Below are 21388 nucleotides of genomic sequence, written 5' to 3'. Positions count from 1 at the left end.
GCGTCCACACCGGCTGCTGCCTGCCCGGCTGTTCTTGTCCACCCGGCATGTACGAGAACGACGAGGGCATCTGTGTGACAGCAGAAGGTACGATCAGTGGTGGTTCAGCTGATTGTGCGGTCAATTGATACCTTTAGCGCACGGACAGCCATCCTCTTACACAGGACATCCAACAGCCAAACTGCCTCTCTGGATGTGCCCTGTTCTTTCAACCGTCACTCTTAGTTCCTGTGGACGTCCCCCTCAAACCAGCTGTCAGCCAATCAGAGAATAGGCTTTCCGTTTACAAAAGCTGTCTCGCATGTATAAGGGTAACCTCATTAATATTTATAATCAGGGCGGTCAGGAACTAAGGGTGACGGTTGAATGAGCAGGGCACATTCAGACAGGCAGTTTGGCTGTTGAATGTCCCTGCGTAGGAGGATGATTGACAGTAGATCATGCGCTAAGAGTGCATGGCCGATTCTTTTCATTTTTTTTCTTTGTATATCTGATCAGATTGCGTTACATTCTTGCTGTGTGCCGAGACAACTGGTCTTAAGAACTAAGATGCCAGAAACTTTCTCAAAATTTCTAAAAACTTATTTCATCGATCAAAGCCAAACGTTACATTGCTCAGCATGACTGAGAGCAAGTAAGAAGTCTCAATATGTTTTAGTCTAAAAGATAATATCCTCTGAATAAAGCAATATGCGTTAGTTTTTGTTTAAAAAAATGATTTCATGTTTTTATCCCAGCCTGTCCATGCCGTTGGAGCCTCCCTACCGACAGTGACGGGATGCCCGCAAACGGGGAGACGTACGATGCCAACACTGTCCTGCAGTTTGGCTGCAAATATTGGTAGGACAATGTCTTCTTTGTTATGGGTTTCTGCAAGTTTTCTTCAAGCAATTGCTGTTTTTAAAGGTAACGTAAAGATACATACCTCCAAATTTCTGACGGCTGACAGTTCATCTTGTTCACGGAGAATGATCTAGTCTCGATCTCGCGTTTGTTTAGAGTGAGGGTAACTGCAGTAGTTCCTTACACTAGGTAAGATGTGACGCCAGAGAGAATGCTCCATCCAGATTTCCCATTTTTTCCTTCATAGCATGCCTTTCTCCACACGTATTCGTTAGTTGTCAAGCTAAAAGACATTATTAAATGTAAACATGAAAATAGAGTGTGAGGGGACAATTTGTACCTTGCAATACTTGCAATACATACTATCAGAGATTGAATATAGTCAGACCTGATTTCTAATTTTCTAATAAGCATAATTACAACAATATTGTTTTGGTTCTGAATAGAAATAAAGAAATAGCGCTTAATTATATTTTTGATACTGAAATATTAACTATGATCATCCTTGTACGGTGGTAGCTCAATTTACTATGTAAAGTTTGTTGTCTAGTCACTGATTCTCTCCATGGTTCTGAAATCCTGGCTATTCTTAACATTTTTCTATCACTGCTTCTCTGGTTATCTAACTGGGTTTTGTCAATTCATCACAGTAACTGCTTCGGTGGGCGCTGGAACTGTACAGCTGGGGATGTTGGTAAGTATGGAACATCTTCATCAGATTCACCTTTCAACTGTAACGAGTGTACATTTTAGACTTGGGATAAAGTAGAACACACACCTTTCATCAGTGTCACCGACGAAAGATAGTGGATGAAATTTTGAAACATATGACCGTTTCCAAAATCATATTCAGATGCTTGAGTAACTGCTTTTTTGCAAATATTATTACCTGGATGTCTAACCTTCATCGACATGTACTGTACTTTATGTCATACCTGTGACGCGAAAACGTTCGATACGGGTGTTCCGGACCGGGCCATAACTTCCGTATCGCACAGGTTCGAAAGGCTTATCACAGAGGCTTTCTTCGAGTAAATCGAACCATTTCGAACGGACCGAGTGTGGCATGGTTGGCAATTCGAATACCTGATTCGGACGTTGGACTTTGCCTTTTTGTGAACTATGGTTCACTTGTTCCACTCTGAATTAGAAATATTAGCTAGTTATGAAGATAAATGGCATCACGTCAAAGAAAGAATCTTCACTCAAGACACTTGTTTGCTTCCAGTAACCCCTGGCTGGTCGTCCTGGACGCAGTGGTCCTCATGTACCGCCTCGTGCAATGGTGGGGAGAGGGTGAGGACCAAGAGCTGTACCAACCCGCCCCCTAGCTGTGAGGCGGAGTCCTGCACCGGGACTGGAGAAGAGACGGAGCCTTGCAACGAACAACCATGTCCAGGTAACATGTGATTTTTAACATTAGTTAGTGGTTACTGATGCACAAGCATGTGATACTAAAGATCTACTGTTCGGTGATGATATCTTGGACATCTGGAAGATAAGTGTTCGCATTTCATACATTTTTTACATTCACCCTTTTTATGCCTATCTAAGGTTACGTGGATGAATCATGAGAGTTTAAATACTATACTGAATCGATTACAAGTAATTTTCTTCAACAGGAAGGCTATTTTGACAACGTTTTTGGTTATTTTTCACAATATTATTATCTGTTCCGAGGAAAACAAATCTCTTAGAAGTTCTTCTAAAAGTTGCCAAATCTAATTATTCCTCAACAACAGGTGCCAATTTTATTCTGCATGTATGATAGTGAAGACAAAAAGATTTTTAACTATAGAGACCAAATAATGAAATATTAACAGTGTAGGTGCAGAAATTCAGACGCATTGCATGCTCCAGTCACACACATGTCCTTTTGTAACAAGGGCCACCTCAACCTCTCACTGAAAAAAAATTGAGGACACAAGACAACGTATACAACTGTATCTCTGTTATGTACGTTGTCTGACCCTTGCCTCTTCCCTCATGAACTCAATGAAAAGCGGCCTGTACATGTAGGCCGAGTTGAGCTTTCAAACAAGTGTTCAAACAAACAAACAGGCCGAAAACAACTTTTTTTTTCTATTCTTAATATACAGAGGGCTGCCCTTACCCGCGGGTGGAGATGCCGTGTAACAGCACCTGTCCCCGCACTTGCGCACAGCTGCGAGGGGAACCGTGTGTGGAGCCCGAGTGTGAGACTGGCTGCTTCTGTGCTAACGGCACGTTTGAAGACGACGGTGACTGTGTTGAGGTAACATCATATTAACATGTTCTGATTCTTGTTAACGGGCCTTCACACTGAAACTGAATTAGAAGGAATCAAGCAGAACCAGCCAGAATGTAGTTTTTGCACACACAGCAGTTAGAATAGTTAGGAATATACTTATAATACACTTTGAATGCCGTTCGATATTTCTCCTTTTCAAATGCACCACGAATGTTTTGAGCATGTCAAAAACTTTCACTCAGCAAAAAGAACTGACACAAATATCTGGAATACAGTAAGGATGTTTTAGAATAAACTACGAATTCCCAGGAATAGAAAATAATGTTTATTCTGACGGCATTTCGGCTCATTCTTGCTCTCGTGTGAGGAGGCCTTAAAGGGTAAATTTTTAACGCAAAAAAATCAGTATCCAAATATTCGACTGAACAAGTCCAGTCAAAGAACAAAGAATCTATTGCCTTTTGTGAAGTCGGAATGGTAGAACACACGAGTATTTGATAGAGGAAATCTGAGCCACCATGTCCATGAAAGGTCTACTTAACCATGCATAGATTAATGTAAATGTTGAAGTCAAAATATCTTTGTTTTTCTCTTCCAGGAGTGTCCTTGTATCCTAGATGTCCTGGAGTATACCACCGGGCAGCTTGTAGGAAACCTTACTGACGGCACACCCGTGTATGACGGTGATACCATCGAGCCAGGAGTCGAGGTCCGCATCAGCGAATGTGAGACCTGTACCTGTGTGCACGGCGTGACAAGCTGTCAGGATACTGGAACACCAGGTAACAAAAAACTATACTTTAATGGTGAAAAAGTTTAAACTTTGTTCTAACAGAAAGACTCACAATAGATTTTCGGTCGAGCTGTTCAACTGTTGTGTTGGAATAAAGTTTAAACTTTTTCGCTATAGAATTTACCAACAAAGTTGAGCTTTTATTCGGATACTAAACTTTAATGATATGCCTTCCATTATCATTATTACATTTGACACTCTTATACTAATATTTCAATGGATATACAGCAAAATGAAACGGCTTTTGCTTGTCGCCATATTATGTTATCTCTAGAATGATAATGACTGTGATATTCAAATACTAAAATTTTGATTGACATTAGTTAAATTTTTACTATCACTTATAGTACTTTCGAAAATATTGGCTCGTTACTTTTTAGTACGGAGAAAAGGTCAAGTTGATGTGTTGTTTTCTTCAGCAGGTAATGGTGTAATGCATTTTTGAAATGACATTTGACTTTAACAGTTTGCTGCTTTCAATGTCCAATCCCTGCTTTAAATGACCAATTTCATTTGTAGTTGATGGTGGTTGGACGGAGTGGACTCAGTGGACGGCTTGCACGGCTCCATGTGACCAGATGGGCACCAGTGAGCGCACGCGGACCTGTACAGACCCCGCCCCGGCGTGCGGAGGCAACCCCTGTACCGGAGACGACACCGACACTAAGAACTGCTGGGGAGACCCTTGTGGTCAGTATACTTCTTTTTATAAATTGCTTGGCCGGGGAGACCCTTGTAGTCAGTAGACTTCTTCTTTTAAATTTGACATTATAGGCCCCTAATCCAGAGTTCACATTTAACAATGGCTGTTTTTAGAAACCAGATCTTAAATTCGTAAATGACTTCATCAGGTTGGCAATTATTCATATAGTAAGGTTCTTTGGCACAACCAGGGAGTAGCAAGAAGTAGTTTCCAGCCATTCTATCCTGATGTTGTCTGATAGACATCAAAACGCTGGAAATAAGTACTCCCTGATTGTGTCAAAGAAACTTAATATACAGATATTGAATTGTATATATCAATAAATATGCGCTAATGCTGCCTATATGATAATTATGGTACGTTTTGCTTCTTTTTCAAATCTTTTATATAATATGATCCTAGTGTTGTCTAGGACTTTTGTCATATATCCTAAACTTTCAGGTAATTGTTTTTGTTGTATCTTCATTGGCTAGAACATGCACCTTATAGTACTATGCAGAAACTTTCGCGGTGGTTTAATATTCGCGGTTTTTGCGGTGGTCACTTCACCGCGAACTTAAAACCACCGCGAACGTTTTTAGTTGACAGTAAGAGACTACAGTATACCGCGAACTTAAAACCAACAGTAAAGTCCCCTTTCCCGCTGCCGCTGAATCAAATGGATGTACAATATACTGAGTTTCTTGCTATTTTATTCCAGGTCAAGAATGCGAGTACACACAGTGGTCTGAGTGGTCCGACTGTCCCGTTACCTGTGACGGCGGCACGGTCCAGAGGACACGGGAGTGTGTGGAGGTCACCACGACCACACCGTGCGACACCTGTCCCGGATACCCGAACAACGACACCGAGACTGAATCCTGCAACCGTGATCCCTGTGGTATGTCCCTGTGATGGTGATTTGGTCCAATATGTAGCAATGCCTTAATGTGCAGTTATGGCTCAACAAGGCAGTTCTTGTAGTGAAAGGTACATAATATGTGTAAAGTACATGTTTGTGTGCCGATCTTTTTTTGTACATTTGGTAGAAACAGAGGGAGAAAGAGTGAATAGATAAACAGATTGGCCTCTCTATTCGTCTGCAGGTGTGTGTGTGTGTGTTTATGCGTGTGTGTGCGCGTGTGTGTGTGTTTCTGTGATTCCCAAAGTACACATTACGACGTTCTCAAAGCTACAGTCAAACCTGCCCGAGCGACCACCTCTTCTCAGCGACCACCTGGCCATTTCGACCGCTTTTTCTCGGTCCCGATTTTTTTTCCCATTGACGTAAGCATTAAGCGACCTTTTCTCAACGACCACCTGGCCAACGCGACCGCGACCGGGCCGAATTGGGACCCATAACGACCGCATTATTTTCAAAATTGAGGTTTTCATCGATTTTGATGATACCTAGCACGATTTTGTGCCGAAATTGGCCAGTTTGCGTCGGATTTTGACTGCCATTACGATGTTATGTTTAGAATAAGGATGGCGGCGGTCAATGGGTTGGTTAATGGACAGTCTATTGTAATACGGGAGGACATTTTGTTATAAGAAAATCCGAATTTAGTTGTAACAGAAGTTTTTTTTCTTTCTTAATTTATATCATTAACTGAACGAATGCTGAAACGTATATAGCCTCATACTTTTTAAAGGAAGATCTGTGTACCTCATACCTTTTTAAGAAAGATCTGTGTGAGTGCTTTTGTCCAACTGTACTGTACATTCACCCTTGGGTAAGTACGCTATCGGGACGTACCGGGCATCGAATTCGAAAGGTGCACTGTAGTTATTTCAGATACGGCGATCAAGAACACAGCGACGCATAAAGGCTTGTATGGTAACTGAGTAAACTGACAGCATCAAAGTTCCCTTACTGTCTAAAACGTTAGTGTACAAATATTGAGCTTTAAAACACTGTATCGCATAAAATCTCGATAAAAACTTGGGGTTAAATTTACAATTTACAGTGCGCGTGTTGTATTTGACATAAAATACCTTGCTTCTTTGCGTGCGTGCAATGTGCTTGCTATTTGCCATTAAACACAACGGAAACCATTTATACTTTGCATCGGGCATGTTTTGAGTCGATACTCTTCTCAACGATCACCTGTCCAAATCGACCGCTTTTTTCAAGTCCCCCGGGTGGTCGTCTTGGGCAGGTTTGGCTGTATATCTATATTGAGAGAATCTGCCATATCTGATTGCCTTAATTTCCATGCTCTACAGAGGAGGAGTGTGTGGACGGGAAGGTGTACACCACAGAATGCACCTGTCCCAACACCTGTGCAGAGTACGGCGGAACATCCACCTGTACTGTACCTGACCCGTGCCCACCTGGATGCCAGTGCCCACCAGGTCAGTACATTTACAACTCGAAACGAATTCTTCCATCATGACGACTTTTAAGATTCATGTATAAGACATCTAGACCGTTGGTAACAATGATTTGTAGCACTGTGTTATAAAAAATCTCAAAAGAGATGACAACACGTCAAGACGTGTTTTGAAAATGATATGGTAACAACTCAGATAAACCTTCAATCTTTGTGGTTTTTTTAAATCTTCTGAGACATCCCAAGGAAACGGTTATGATTAATGATTGTCATTAAACTTACGAAAATTCAACAAATAAGCATAGAGATACGTTGTTGTTTGATTGCAGAGTGACACATGCGTGTCTACGGACCTGTGCCGATACGAGAATACAGTGCTGATGACGCTAGCCTTGTTATTTATTTATGTCCTGTATAATAAACAAACATGTTGTTCTCCAGGTACCTACGAGCAGAACGGCACGTGCGTGCCTCCGGACCAGTGCCGCTGCGAGATCACGTCACTGATGATCTCAGACAGCAACCTGTCACCCGACCAGTTCCAGAACCTGACCCTGGCCGGCAACGGGAACTACGTCATGGACGCTCTGGACGTCATCATCGGGAACTGCTCCGTCTGGTAAGGAACAAGACATTTTAGGCCTCAGCTCAAAAAGCATTTTCTTAATTTGTTATTCATTTATCTTGGCCATCATTGAGAATTTATCGGTGATTCCGTCAAATGCATATTTTTCACTTGCTCTCATAAGGCAACAGGCATGCATATAGGCACGCATATAGTAAGAAATGACGACTAGAAATGTCTTATTCTGGATCCTGTTAATGTCCCTCACATGCATATCATGTGGAAGCAAACTACATATATGCGTGTAATCAAGCAAAGGCAAAAAGACAGACACAGTAAAAGGCTGTGCATTTTTACCCACAGTTTTAGAGTGTGAATAGAATCTGATTAACGTTTTCTTCCTAGTCGTTTTCATTTAGTTTGTGAAATCTGTGGATCCGGATGTTTTTTTTTACAGTATTTGCTACCAGGGCAGACTGAACTGTACTACAGACGAAAGCTGCTATGGTAAGAAATGATTGATAGAAATTTTAGGAATGTTAGCAACTAAACCTACAGCTGATAAATCATTAGCAATTGTAGCATTAAGGTGCTGATAAGAGATAATCACTTAAAGTCAGTCATTCTTTATATTTGTACACAGAAATAGAATCTAAAGAAGGCCAAATGTTCTGCACAATCAATGTCTGACTACACCATTACCTTACGTTAACGATCATAGCATTTGGAAGAAATGTGAAGAATTTTAAGGCTGAAAAGACTCCTACATACCCTTTTGCTTTGCTTTCTCTCGTAATGACGATCCCGTTTTCTTATTTCTCTGCAGAACCTCCCGGCTGGTCCTCCTGGTCCCCATGGACTCCTTGCTCAAAGACGTGTATCGAGGTAAACGGCACAGACAGCGTACGGGAGCGCGTCAGGACCTGCGACAACCCACCTCCACAGGTAGGGACTAAATCATATACAGATTTCAAGACTGAAAAAAAGGTGTCAAATATACGATCATTAGATTTTATCCTGATATAAGACCTGAAATCTGATGCAGTGGTTAAAAATGAACCTGGACTCACTTTGCGATGTATTTTTAACACTTTTATTGACAGTTGACATGTTTTGATTTTATGTAATTGAGCGTATTTGCGTATGGGTGTATACTCTTCATTTACCCCTACTTTACTGTCTACTGCCCTGGATAATGTTCCTTCAAATTTGAACAATGAAATATAGTATTTGTAGCCCCTAGCAATATCAGAACTATACAATGCTGTGCAAAAATGCCACACTTGAATACAGAATGCAATATTAATTTTGTATGAAGAATTTAACTTCTGGCTGTTTTCAGAACGAAAATGAGGACTGTGAAGGTTCAGACTACGAACAGACAACCTGCAATGTGCCGATATGTAACAGTAAGTACCTCATTCCTGTATTCTTCACGTGTTGTATGGATGAAAAAAAATCGATTGTTTGCTAGTTGGTAAGGCCACTTACATATTAGGTTACATTGGTATGGCATTACCTTCTTGATTCTACATGGATGTAAAATTATGCTATGTTGGATGATAGTTGAAGCATCCTTCGCCCGTTCCCCACTCCCCTGCATGCAACGCTGCCCCAGCATCGCTTCCGTGGCCGTCTGCGCTCTGCACTTGTACCGCATTTGTAGGACAGCTGCCCGCTACCCTGCCATCCCTAGCACCTACCCTGATGCTCTATCGCTGTAGCTTTTGGAAAAATTCGTTGTTGTTTTTTTTCTCACACATTCGTGCCCAATGTGTAGTTGATTACTGGGTAATCAAAACTTCAAAGTCAAACAAATGTTAAAAAGGATTAAAAACCAAATTAGTTTCCAAAACCAGAGCACAGGGTTAGCGGATGGTAGGGTTTTTTGGTGAGCATTTTCAGCATCATTTTGGTCACCTTTTGGAAGTTGAATCAGCATAAGCATTGGGCAAGGAATGAACATTTTTATGGCGCCACCCGTAAATCTGCAATGCCGTATTTTACCTGGGTAAGAGCCATTGCATTTTTTGTACACATCTTTTTTCTAGGTGTGGCGCTGAAGTAGAGGTAGCAAGTAGAAAACCTCTTCCTAGTCCTTTCCAATACTGTAGTATGTAGCATTAAGTAAAATGTAATTCCTATAGAAAAATGAGTTGAGTCTCTCTGTTGAACTTCATAGATATATACTGTACATTCATACTAGTGAAATTATCATGCCAAAGCAATCTATTAAACTGTAACTGAAAAGTAGATTTGTGAAAGAGGCTATCTAACATAAAAAAAGTGAAAATTTCGATTGATTTTATCTGCAATTTTTACGTGTTGAGAACTGTCATTACATAATATCTGGAGTACATGTATAACAAAAAGAAGCGTATGAAATATAGAAAAACAAGGAGGGTGACATTATTGTTTAGAAAATGACTATAATTGACCAAGTTTATAATGATTGCTTCATAACTGCTGTTTCATAAAAAGATTTTTTTTGTTATGTAGAGGAACATTGTCATTTGCACATTTAACGAGGGACGGAATGTTTACTTCTATTATAGAATCTAAACTAAAAAAAGTAATTGGAAACCCAAATATTTTCTTTTCATCTAACTCGATGCATTTTGCCCATGTCATGCATGGATATTGCCGTAACCATCATTGTAATTCTGAGTGTTACTCATGATGTCTGCTTTTGGTTTATCCTAGCACCAGGAGGCTGGACCCCATGGACCCTGTGGACCCCCTGCAGCGTGACCTGTGGGGCGGGGACTATCGTGAGGACAAGGACCTGTAGTAACCCCCCGCCCGACACCATGGAACTGGACTGCGAAGGGTCCACTGTGGAAACCATGATCTGTAATGCACCAGATGATTGCTACGGTAGGTCATCAGTCCAATCCAATAGCAAGGCCCAACTCTGTATAAATGCAAAATAGAAACATGAAATGCACATATTTTAAGAACAGTCAGCTTCTCTCTCATTGGCCGAAATGCTAATCGCCATTGTCTGGTTGGTTGAACGGCAAAATGCATAATTGAAATACCTTGTTCAATTTCCGTTGTATCTTGTTAGGAGCTTTGTGCTCGTTGTGTTAAGATGTTTATGGAAGGTAATTCAAAAGTGATGAAAGAAAAAGCCACATAACATTGCTAGCTATTCATAACTGCGAAATCCGAACATTCACCAGATAAGTGCTTGCCTAACGATACTGCTCCTTTCTTGCACGTTGCAGAGTGTCCAGAGAATCAGCAGTACTACAGCTGTCTGGACTGTCCCAGGACATGTCTGGAGATCCAGAATGGGGCGGAGTGTAGTGCCACTGGTGAGTGCCATGTTGGGTGATAGAGAGAGAGAGAGTCAAATAAAGTTTTTAAGACCCGACCATGTTGACTTCATTTCATTGATAACGCCAACAATTTCACGAATTTTCGTTCGTATCAATAAAAAAGCGACCATACTATTGCTCGTACGCAGCAACCACTTGGAAAGTATACTCAAATGCATGCCTTAAATTGCAAAACAAACAAACAAAATAAAGGAAAACAGATACTTTTGTTGAAGAATGCCGAAGTCAATTTCAAAGTCGAAGAATATGTGAAAGAACTAAAAAAATAAGATTCTATATCTCACACTGTATAGTTAGGTACTCTGCCCTTTTTCAGTCTGACCACTCATATTGAGATTTCATAATGAAGACAACTTATTTTCCTACCAACCCCTTTTTTCCACGGTCACATCAATTTTGGTGTTAACGATGTTATACTTATAATCGTATCAAGTTGAACGTAGCCCGAGATGCATACCTGAAATACTGTCCTTTTAGGGATAGATACAATCGCTACACATGTAGCACAATTGTTATAAGAATATTGAAACATGGGTACATGTGTTGAGAAATACAAAATGAACATCTAGCTTAACTTTTATTTGCTTTCAAATCATTTTAATGAGTCAAGGCCATGTCACCCGTGATATTGGTTATTGATATGCATCAATAATAATAATGGAGTCTCCTTTTCCTGCAGGTTGTACCCCCGGCTGTGGTTGCCCACCAGGAATGGTGCTGCTGAACCAGACCTGTATTGAGTATAACGAGTGCCCCTGTATTGTCCATGACCCTACACATCCAGGTAATAACTGTGTATATACAACATACGACCAACATCCTCTCTTCTAAAGTTTAAAGTCTCGGGAAAGGCCATCGCATAGCACATCCTTGTCACATGTAGTAGTATCATAGAAAAAGTGGTTAAATTCGTCTTTCACTGCCTTAAAAGAAGAAATCACCCAACAAAACTAGTAAAATATACACCTAAGTAGCACAACATAGAATGTTGTTCCTAGAATCATTGTACTTTTCCTCATTATATGTGTTGTTTGTATTTGCAATTAGCCCTCGGGCATGAACTTGCAATAAACATTAATTAATTACATGCTCAATTCATATCTTGATTTGTATTATCAAATGTAACATTATGCCATGTTGCACAACTGTAGGAGAGTAGCTTTTGTAAGGATGAACCTTATTAATATATTTTATTACCTTTATCGCCCTATTACCTTCTTAACAAGTATTTGATTGCAACATCTGTTCACACAGATGCTGATGCTGATGGATTTGTGACATACCCAGAAGGATATAACACAACCGTGGACTGTAACAACTGGTGAGCCTTACTTTATATATGTTGTGATGTCTTTATCTACGAATCTGTCTTTAGCACGTAAAAGGTACAAACTTAATGGTTTTTGTAAGATTTTGTCATACCATATTGTAATATGAAAGGCATATGGAAGAATCGACTTGAAGAGGCTAGCGAATAACGCATTCCTTTAAAGAAAGCTTGATTTTGTTTGTTTGTTTCAACCTTTGTATATTCATGAAAGCTCAAATCGGCCTGTAGGCCGCTTTTCATTGAGGCCATGAGAGAAGAGGATCAGACAACGCATATAACAGAGATAAAGTTTACATAGTTCACATCATTTAAAGTCCACACAGTTCTTACATTAATCAATCGTTCGCTTGCATTATGAGTTGATGCGTGGCGGCTAAAGACAGTTCGGACAGTTCTTACATACATGGTACAAAATACAAAATAGTGCAATCTGCTACATGATTCGAGTCCGTTCATTTTGGTCGTTCCCCTTACTTCAAGGACGCATGAGTTGGGGCTGTTGTCATGATACACCAAAAATTAGCTACTCAAGGATAGTGGGTTCTATCCGAAACGTCTGACCGTTTCCAAAACCATATCCAGTAGCTTGAGTAACTACTTTTTGGTGTATCTTATTGCCTGGATGTCTAACCTACATCGACGTTTGTTGTCATGATATTTTTCATTTGCAGCACGTGTGCAGAGGGCCAGTACACCTGTACCACGGAGACATGTGACAGGGACTGCGAGTGGAACTCCTGGCAGACATGGTCCCCGTGCACGGAGACGTGTGGCGGCGGCATCAGGACACGCGAGCGCACCTACACTGCGCCGGTCGGAAACGGACTCTGCGTCGATATGACAGAAACCACTGAGACAGAATATTGCAACACTGACTCTTGTCCGAGTAAGTACGCCTACCTACCTATCCGTAAAAGCATTGGCCGGAAACTTAACTGTTGCTATTCTCTGTGAAGTTTGGCTGTCGGTATCAACCTCCGTCTCGGTTGAGGGAAGGTTGGTGGGCTCTGATGAAAATGGCCTCTTTCACTCCCATGAGAAAGTAATCCTGTTCGGAATCAAGTATTGTTGATAACCGTCACAGATAAACTTACATTCAAAAATGCTGACTACCGTACTGTACTTACAGCTGATGGAAACTGGAGCCCGTGGGGTGAGTGGACTCCCTGCGACGTGCCATGTGACGGAGGTATTCAGTACCGGTACAGGAACTGCTCCAACCCGCCACCCAAGAACAACGGCACGGACTGTCCTGCTAACGGAGGGGTGGAGACGATGCCATGCAACGCCCAAATGTGCAGTAAGTAGACGTCTAGTAGTAAGTAGTCGACGTGCGGGGTTATACCGCACCGGCGGGGTTATACCGCCCCTTGCAGGGTGACATGCCCTTTCTTTTGCTGATACAGGACGGGATGCGCCAGGTCTCCCGTCCGGGTGAATAATGTCATTCACCGCATGGCTGGTACGTGACAGAGGTTCGCCAGGCCTCCATACGGGTGATTTGTAGTGAATCCCCAACTCCCGAAAGAAGGATTTGCACCATCACACACCGCACCATCGCACGTGTGTGGGTTCTTTAACGTGCCTGTGGTGTTGCTCTCCCCATACACGGGACCTCTATTTAGTCGTCTATTGCACCATTAAACTTCAAATATGCACTTAGCTTTAACTGACGTTTATTTGAAATTCAATACTTAGTTGATAGTGAATTTTGTATGATGGAATGATACTACCCGTTTTTTGGTCCATCGTAATCATAGAAAGAATACAGAAACTTTGCAGTATATCGTGTACCAACGAATTGAGACATCTAATTTTTGTGTGTGCTTTTTTTTTATCCCAGATGAAAATCAGATTTTAAGAAATCCTTAATTTCCTAGTTCGCAAGTTTAATGTGGTATTAGATCATATAATTGCAGGAGATTGCATTTGACTCTTAAGCGCCTTTTCTGCATTGTTGTACAAGGCAATTTAGTCTTCGGACTACATTCTTGTATTTTGACTTTGTGTTTGATAAACCATTTCTCTCTCTTTTTCTCTTTCATATGATCATGTTTTTCCTAATCAACCCCGATGTTTTTGGTTCCAGATGAGACCTGCCCCTACCCCACTATCCTGTCGGGCTGTGCTAACCAATGTGGTCACCAGTGTGGGGAAACAACAGGCAACTGTGTGAACGAGGACGAGTGTGTGTCAGGTACAGTGCAAAACTGTTACATAGTATTATTTATTGGACTAGTTAAACTGTAATATTATATCCAACACAAAAATTGGACTCACCCAAATTTTCGACTGAACAGCATCAGTCTTTGTCAAGGAATGAACAATCCACTGTGGTCGTGACGTCACGTTATGCAGATAAAACACGTGACTCCGTGAGCAGTGGATCATACGTTGCAGTAATGGCGTCTATGGCGCCCACCGTCTCTGTTAAGGGATTATATGTTCGAATGTTTATTTTTTTCTAATTGAACTTGCAGGAGGACGGAAGAAGCCAAAAAGGCTTATACGAAGCGCTCCTCCTTTGTAATTATGCAAAGTTCTAAATGAAATACACAATATATAAAGAAAGAAATCTTTGGCGACGTCTGGTGCAGATATAAATGACAAGAAAAGAACTAAACAAGAGTCGGTTATGATAATACTATAAATCAATCATCCATTGGAACACATTGCTAAAGACGGTTTCTAAGATTGGGTAAGAAAGTTATGATGGATACACTTTTTTAGGGAGAGGGGAAGAGTATTCCAAACATTGATGCATTTGAAATATATACTTATTATCATTTATGTGATTACAAATAAACATTGATAGTGAAAATATATCATACAGAGTACAATATTGATGATGATGACGATACCTCCATACACAAAACTAAATAAGGGTACGCCTTCCTAGTCAAGGCTTAGGTCAAAATTTCCAATCCGCAGCCCGGCCGGGTACCTTTCGGAAACGAAAAATATTATATAGAGGGCAACAAAACAAACATAACGTAAAAAATATGGTCATGAGCATAACTTTTATGATACACACTTTTATTTCCGTTTCCGCAAACATTCCGGCAGGTGCCCGGTTTAGAAATGGGACCTAAGCCTAATAAACCTCACATATGTTTCAGGTTGTGTTTGCCCCAACAACACCATGTCTCTGAACGGAGACTGCGTCCCCGTGTCCCAATGTCCGTGTGTCATCGACGGCATCGAATACCAGCCAGGCGATATCATCTACCAAGATTGCAAGGAATGGTAAGATAACAACGTTTTGAAAAGATCAGACCGAGAAACGTGACCTCATATTCCATTTTTTACTCCAGTTTGATTTTATTCAATGTAATATAAAAATTCAATTTACAAATCAAAGATGACAGCAATATTGTTTATTGTTATTTATCGTTATTGATTCTTTTAGTTGTTGACAGCTTATCACTACAACATCTACTCTTCCAGAAGCAATAGTTACATATACATATAACGTACACAGCATATAACATATCATTTAAAAAATCATTAAAACGACAAAAATCACCTTAAGTAAAGTGAATGTGTAGTAGAGTTTCAGGAAACTAAGAGAAACCCTTGAGTAAACATTACAGTTGTAGGATTCATTTCCAGCTTATGTAATTCTTTCCGTTGAAAAGACACTCAAAAGACTTAGAGCTGTTTCTTTCATCAAAATGCTGTGTAAGAAGGGACTATAGCTCTTTTAGCTACATTCAACCATATAAGCAAATTGCCAGATTGTCCAACATTTTTTGTTGTCCTTCTCCCCCAGCACATGTGTGAATGGGGAACTCAACTGTACGAATGATGACTGCCCAGGTAAGCTATCGCTACTCTAGATTTAATAGTAATGCATTTCCTTCTGTACTTGAAATAATCGTCTATTTGTTTAGTTGCTACAATGATGCATTACTTTTATTCAGACATTACGACGTTTGTTTCGTAATCGCGACGGTTTACGAAACGTATACGAGTATACAAACTATTTTAAAGAATTGATAACTAAAAAAACTGGACTCAACGGAATTTTCAACTGACTTGCTCAGTCTTCTTCAGTGAGATGGAGAATATGTTATTTGTTCGTAATGTATTGTACCAAAGCCAATAAACTCTCATAATAAACGCTCATAATAGTGTCTACAAAGTGTCTGATAAACAGCTAATTTACAGATTGTGTGCGTACGTGAACCGAACACTGATGCGTATCTACAAACTGTTAAGCATGCTTTGCAGTGTTCAATCAGTCACCGTTGGTTGAATCATCTTTTTCTAGCACTGGCAGCTGAAGTATTTATCATTGACATTACTTAATTTCCTTCCCCAGTTGACTGCGAGTGGAGTAACTGGCAGCCATGGTTGACATGTAGCGTTACCTGTGGCAATGGAACCACCACACGATACAGGTGAGACAAAACATGTGATATACCTATGATAAGCACATAATGTACGACGGGCGTTTGCAGTCTCACTCAGAGAACATTTCGGGTCATAATCATGTAGTATGAAGCCTTGTAAAATTTTAAGTGTATAATCGTACAGTGGCAATTACACCTTAGGTTGTGGCTCAGTTGACCATGTTTTCTCTCTCTCTCATCTTAAGTTACTTCGTGCCGTCTGCAAAGTAATGGTCACAATGATTTTGAATGGTGGCATACAAAGCAGTGCATCATAATTATGCCCAATTTTTAGTTGTGTTACATTACATTCAAGTTATTTCTACGGGAGACCGCAAACATATTGCACACCCCTCTTACAACATGCCTCACCTGTATTTCAAGTAGCGGATGTCGCGTTATTCAATGTCTTATTTAAATGTATACTGATATCAGAGGAGTGCGCAAAGTGATGATTTCTTAGCTCGAAAGTTGTAAAGCTCGGGTATTGTTTTTCTGAATGTATCTCAAATTTGTTTCCCAGATCGCCTAACAACCCCCCCGCTAGTAACGGAGGAGCAGAGTGTGAGGGGGAGGACCAGGAGACTAAGGAGTGTACGGATGACCCCTGTGAGACACCGTGTCTGTACAACGGCCAGGAGTACCCTCTGGGCGCAGTGGTGGAGATATCCAACTGCAGGCAATGGTACGCCATGAAGTTGTGTCCTTCTTCCTTTTTTTTGACTTCTGTGAAACTCATTTTTTGTTGATTTTCGGGTCTTCGGGTTTTGGCCACTGTTCATCTTCTGGGATTCGATGGTTTGGGTCGCTCACAATAATGAGAGATCATATTGTTAATCCTTTTGTGCCCGGCTCCAGAAAAAAATAAATGTTTTAAAGTGATGGAAGATAACGTTAATTCCGCAGGTTAGATTCAGTAAGTGGTAGATCAGAGTTGGTAGAACTCTTCATAAATGAAACACCCAATATCATCTAAGCTGCCTGGGTTCGCCATGTATTGCATGTATTTTTATAAACCTAAATCAAACACGACCAGGAGATGTGGAATTCACGGGGAGTCTGCCTATTTACTTGTGTTTATACCTAATATATACTTTTCCATATGGTAGGTTTAACGATTTAGTTTGTTAAGTATCCTCTAGGAGCTGATAATCCAACTGATTGCATGATTTCGTGATATCGTTCAGAACGTAATTCTTCCGCCAATATAAAACGTACTTTGGCATAGTACGCCAGCTTTGCCGGCACGATGCGGCAGCTTTTCATATCACACTGAACAACCTGTCGGATCTAGACCATTCATGTTTACTCTTACTGATGTAAACGAAGATGACACTACAGTGTTTATAGAAAAGTGTATTATGTTTACTAAACTTGAAGTACAGAGAGTTTGTTTTTCGCTGGTTGATGCCATGCCAGGTAGACATGTGAAGAAACAGCAACTGTTACAGTTACTGTATATCTTTAGATAGCTGCAGTATGTGCCTTACACCTGTACCTGTTTATCTTGTCTCATAATGCTCGATACAGACTCAGTTTGTTTCTGATCCTACAGTACATGTGAGGAGGGTGGCTTCAACTGCCAGGACATACAGTGCCCAGTTGCTGCCTGGGCGGAGTGGGGCAGCTGGTCTACCTGTGACGTGTCCTGCGGAAACGGCACCCAGACCCGCTCCAAGGTCTGTAACGCCACGGAGACCGCGTGCTGCGACGCCTGCGTGGGAGACCCGCCAACAGAGACACAGCCATGCCACCTCATGGACTGTCCAAGTATGTAGCATTCTTATACGACAATTTTATATTGACATGTCAAAAGTACAGCGACTTTCGTAAGGTCTATAACAACTTCTTACAGTCTTCGATCTCATTTGGGCAGAACGGACAAAACCTCTGGTCACGGGAATTTTAGTATATCTTCCGGCTTCTACCTTACAACCGTGTGACCTTCTGAAAGGGGACGTAAAGAGACAAAGACCGCACTCCCCATATCAAAAGGAGCAGAACACGTTTAACAGCCTGAATTAGGACGTAAATGCGTTAACCAAGAATCAAACACACGTATAGAAGCGAGTATGGTTCATCCCAATATGGGTGGATTATACTTTGTAAAATGGCATTACACGGTCTTTACAAAACTAAAACCAAAGGTAGTTTTTGTAGAAAAAAAAAGATTTTTAAACAACAGCTCAGTACAGTGAGTAATTGTGAATGAAGTCATGCCATATAGATTTAATTTGCGAAACGCTTATATCTTTCAGGTGCCTGTACTGTCCAGACTGACGTGAGAGACCTTAGCAAGGGCGAATGCGTGGCCCAAGACGTGGAGGTCATGTACTGTTCCGGAAAGTGCGACTCCTACACCAGGATCAACTCCTTCGCACCAGTTAACGACACGTACATCGAGAACCACCTCTACGCGCCGTTCTTCGACACCGTCTGTAAATGCTGCACCTTCATCCTGAACGAGAGCCAGCCGGTCAAGTTCGTGAGCCTGACGTGCCCGAACGGCGACACGGACGACATCGTCCTGCCGGTCATTGATCGCTGCGAGTGTCTGGAGTGTGGAGGTGAACATTTTAGCTAATCAGAGTTGAACTGTAATAACGTCCAACACCAAAAATGTAGTTACATAAATTTTTTGACTGTCCAAATATACGAGGGGTGATCAATATGTTTTATGTCTTACCTAGGTGCACAACTCAAATTTTGAAGCATAGCTGTAAAGTATAAAGCCTTTCATAAATGTGTACCAAAATTCAAATCCATATGATTATTACTTTGCAGTTGATACCCAGTAATGTTAGGTGAGGGAAAGGAAAAAAAAATATTGGCAATTGAGCTTCGACCTGAGGGGTGCGGGTCAACTTCAGCTCTGCTTTAAGTCAGACACCCACTTCTTCGTACTTGAAACACGAAGGGAATCCTAAACATATTGACATTTTCTTCAAAGAATTTACGGCATGTAACAGACCCACATAATGTCTAGTCACAGTTCACCCATGTTTTTTCTCGCCTCTTGCGTACTGATTTTCAAAAGATGATGAGGGATGGTTGTATAACGCTGACAGTTCCTCTCACTCATATTCATGATTTTGTTGCACACTGTCAAAGAAACCACTACTTTACCGTCTAATACAACGGACTGTTCCATTGTTTTACAGGGGGAAATCCTGACGAAGTACCCTCGTCTTAAAGCAAAATCCAAGTACATCCAGACCTGACAAACCGGGCCGGATAACAAGACGACGACATTGCAACTATCTTACGATAGTCCATCATTTTCTTAGCTGTGACCTTTTCTGTTGAAGCATTCCTTGAAACTATCTCTAATTATTGCTCTGATTCTCTTCAATTGACCATTGGTCAATGTTTGACATCGTCATATTCTCTAGTATGTAATGATACTGAAATGTTGTGATTCCATCATGCACAACTTGAAAGACACGGGTGAGCATACCCAAGATATTGTAAACGATACCAATGTGTAAACATCTGAAGTATATTACAATGATCGATATTCTTTTCTGTTGCTCTTATTTCTGTCAAGGATGTAGAGAAAGGCACGGCATTAAACTATCCCAGCATGAACAACTTGGTTGACTCTTCGTCGTTCATTTTAAGTACTAAGTTTACTTGAAGTTGCTGGAGCTCCTGGTAGTGCCTTATCAGACCTTTCACATAGGACACGCTAAGAGGATTCTTATCGTTGAAGATTTTAAACTTGAATATAGAAAGGATTCCAGATTATTCTGTATCCCATATATCTTCATACATGTATCTATACGCAAAGCTTAAAGCATTTATGAAAATTCAATATTTACATGCTTCGTGAAAAAAAGGGGTTTCAACATGAACTTGCTAGATTTCGTTTTCAATTTGAACTGGGGTAGTAAAAAAGTCCTTTCACTGATTAAAGAACTTGAAGGTTATTTATTCATATTTTTTCAACTTTTTAATTTAGAAAACCCCTTTCATAAAAGTTGGACAAATGCAATGTAGTTATAAAAAAATAATGAAAATGTTGGCACATTCACATTGAAATACCACCTGCATATGCAGGTAAAATTGGAGCTGTGCAGGTATTTCTGGTGTCTACCTGCACCTAACCTGCACTGGTCCATGTACTGGGTTTTATACATTAAATATGATATCAGGAGTATATGGATCGTTATTAGCTGCATTGACTGTTACCACCTGTAAAGTATGAAAGAAAAAATAGAGATGGTAACTGTTTTAGTATGATCCATACTTCCTTAATTCAGAGTGGTGGAGGTAAAACTTGTCTGGTGCAGGTAATTTTCAATGTTACCTGCACCGGTGCAGGTATGCAGAAAAAAGAATTTCGAGCCCTGACCACAATGACAGTCAAGAGTGTGTTTTTGATCTCTATTTTAAGTGCAACGTTATATTTGAAGTGAGATTGCAGTTGGAGGAGTTGGTGAGTGATTGAGTGAGTAGGTGGGTGGGTAGTCTAGTGAGTGGGTGAGTGAGTGACTGAGTGAGTGAGTGAGTGAGATGTTGAACTAGTCGTTGATAGTATAAACAACTTTCAGTGTCTTATGCCAAAACCGAGACATAAAGTAACAGTCGGTATTTTGGTGACCGTCTATCACCTTCTACTTGGTAATGGCAATGCGAACTAGTACTATTCCTTACTGCAGCTTTGACTTTATGTTTTGGTTGTAAATATCTTATAGTCTAGTGATTCCTTCTTGCACCTGGTGAAACTGTTCTCGGATGTAGAACTAGTCATGTTTGCCACCGCAATGATTGAAGGCATCTAACATTTTCCTGGTGTCCTTGGTAAAATACAGCGACATCTAAGTAAAACATACTACGGCAGCTGCTAGTTTTCTTTTGAACTAACGTAT

General features: G+C 40.7%; 2 protein-coding genes across 2 annotated transcripts in view; both read left to right on the top strand.

Annotated features, from left to right (window-relative positions):
* The first annotated feature begins 6 nt into the window (after positions 1 to 6).
* Positions 7 to 20108, top strand: LOC118403418 (SCO-spondin-like). The gene is made up of 27 exons (XM_035802130.1): positions 7 to 87; positions 738 to 840; positions 1494 to 1537; positions 2072 to 2242; positions 2943 to 3097; positions 3672 to 3855; positions 4386 to 4556; positions 5270 to 5449; positions 6778 to 6906; positions 7326 to 7503; positions 7907 to 7956; positions 8276 to 8394; positions 8792 to 8858; positions 10153 to 10326; positions 10680 to 10769; positions 11473 to 11577; positions 12048 to 12114; positions 12795 to 13009; positions 13253 to 13423; positions 14213 to 14320; positions 15243 to 15369; positions 15896 to 15942; positions 16448 to 16526; positions 17041 to 17202; positions 18073 to 18287; positions 18776 to 19084; positions 19679 to 20108. The coding sequence occupies exons 1-27, from the start codon at positions 48 to 50 to the stop codon at positions 19708 to 19710; spliced, it is 3492 nt and encodes a 1163-aa protein (XP_035658023.1). The 5' UTR covers positions 7 to 47; the 3' UTR covers positions 19711 to 20108.
* LOC118403417 (SCO-spondin-like) overlaps positions 19943 to 21388 on the top strand; it is a 14355-nt gene continuing 12909 nt past the window's right edge. The window contains exon 1 of the mRNA XM_035802129.1: positions 19943 to 19964. Within this exon, the coding sequence (XP_035658022.1) occupies positions 19943 to 19964 (22 nt within the window). The remainder of the gene's footprint in view (positions 19965 to 21388) is intronic.

Source organism: Branchiostoma floridae, chromosome 16, assembly GCF_000003815.2.
Source record: "Branchiostoma floridae strain S238N-H82 chromosome 16, Bfl_VNyyK, whole genome shotgun sequence".
Classification (NCBI taxonomy): domain Eukaryota; kingdom Metazoa; phylum Chordata; class Leptocardii; order Amphioxiformes; family Branchiostomatidae; genus Branchiostoma; species Branchiostoma floridae.
Note: the sequence above shows the minus strand (reverse complement) of the source record. Positions and strands in the feature narration are given on the sequence as shown.

Excerpts from the sequence above, each read along its gene's own strand:
- LOC118403418 (XM_035802130.1), top strand. The coding sequence starts at position 48 with ATGTACGAGAACGACGAGGGCATCTGTGTGACAGCAGAAG. Across the intron at positions 3,098-3,671 it reads ACGACGGTGACTGTGTTGAG|GAGTGTCCTTGTATCCTAGA; the intron begins GTAACATCATAT and ends TTTCTCTTCCAG. Across the intron at positions 13,424-14,212 it reads ATGCAACGCCCAAATGTGCA|ATGAGACCTGCCCCTACCCC; the intron begins GTAAGTAGACGT and ends TTTTGGTTCCAG.